The sequence below is a fragment of the Wasmannia auropunctata genome, unplaced genomic scaffold (assembly GCF_000956235.1).
Source record: "Wasmannia auropunctata unplaced genomic scaffold, wasmannia.A_1.0 LD336064.1, whole genome shotgun sequence".
In the NCBI taxonomy this organism is placed as follows: Eukaryota; Metazoa; Arthropoda; class Insecta; order Hymenoptera; family Formicidae; genus Wasmannia; species Wasmannia auropunctata.
In genome coordinates this window covers 4,157-5,626 of record NW_012026826.1, presented here as the reverse complement: position 1 = coordinate 5,626, position 1,470 = coordinate 4,157, and the positions used below count along the sequence as shown (strand labels likewise).

Sequence of the window (1,470 nt, the reverse complement as noted above, 5' to 3'; positions counted from 1 at the left end):
TTGAATAATCAAGAAATTACACAGTTCCCAAAAACCAGCAGGATTTGCAATTTGCATTTTTCCTTGGACTGCTTCGAACAATGTGGATTATCTTTTCGTTTAAAACAAAATTCTGTACCAAGTATATTTCCACGTGCTGAAAATCAAAATCAAAGGTATGTAATAATTTGCATTGTATCTATTGTATGTTATAAAAATTAACAAAACAATGTTTACATGATATACTAAAAAACCCGTAATTATTTTTTTATATGTTTGCAGCTTGGAAATATCCATGGAAAGTTGTCCTAAGAATAATGATTTAAACGATGAAATGATGAATTTGGATAAAGATGTCAACGAATACATACTACAAACTCCGAAGAAGTTAGTTCGCTACCCTGGTGATATTGATGACAATGTTCTACAAACAATGACACCAAAGACAAGTCATCGTATAATAAAAATGTTAAAGCAAAAGTGTCAGGAAAAGGACAAGATCATCAAACGTTGCAGAACTCAACAAAGTCGTCAGAAGAAAAAAATAGAATCTTTGTCTCAGTTACTAGCAGAACTAAAAAAAGAACATTTACTTTCTGAAAATTCATGTGATATTATGCAAGTAAGTTAAAAAGTAAACTCATGTAAAATCATAATATTATTATTATTTTTAAAATGTACAAACAAATAAAAAAACATACAAACATTTTAAATAATGAGAATGTCATGATTTTACATGAGTTTCAACTTTTCTTAATGCAAAATTTTCCATTTATTCAATGAAATTTTTGCTAACATAAAAACTGAGAAAAGATATGAGTTTCTCTTAAATTAAGTTTTTCCGATTGTAGTTGTAAAATATAATTAATTGAAAGCTGAAATATTTTAGAATCGTAACTGGAAGAAATCATACCATTACAGTATCGTATTGATTATAACCGACGAAATCATGTATTTTCATTTCTGTTGTAAATTATACTTTAACATCATGTATTAAATATTTAAATCGTTTTTATCGTGAACTTAGTAATTATAACTTTTGATTATATAAGTATGGATTGCTATATTAGCCTTTTGTCGTCTTTCTTCTCGCTTATAAAATTATGTATGAATATTGTATTTTTATTGCTAATTAAATAGTGTCATTAGTATTATTATGCCTTACAAATGTCAATAATTTTATACTCAAAGATTATAACAGACAAAATTATCTTTATTAGAAAATAGTTTTATATCAACATATATATTGTATATTTTTTTTACATTAGTATATTCCAAATATAGAGTGTAATAGAAAAATAAATCTCTCAAGTTACATTTTGTATTTCCGATGTAATAGTGATATTTACACGAAATTATCCAATACATTTATATTTGTAATACCTATAGATTTTTCTACATTATTTGTTGTATTTTATTTATTAACAAAATAATTGGAAATGTGCAGGCCATTTCAGATGAGACTACGATTATTCAGGAATTGCAAAAAGG

At 25.6% G+C, this 1,470-nt stretch overlaps 1 protein-coding gene across 1 annotated transcript; it reads left to right on the top strand.

Moving 5' to 3' along the window:
• Positions 1-6: 6 nt before the first annotated feature.
• LOC105450247 lies at positions 7-632 on the top strand. The gene is made up of 2 exons (XM_011689997.1): positions 7-155; positions 262-632. Exon 2 carries the CDS (start codon positions 275-277, stop codon positions 608-610), a length of 336 nt encoding a protein of 111 aa, XP_011688299.1. The 5' UTR covers positions 7-155; positions 262-274; the 3' UTR covers positions 611-632.
• The last annotated feature ends 838 nt before the right edge of the window (positions 633-1,470 follow it).

Coding starts and splice junctions, on each gene's coding strand:
- LOC105450247 (XM_011689997.1), top strand. CDS start 275: ATGGAAAGTTGTCCTAAGAATAATGATTTAAACGATGAAATGATGAAT.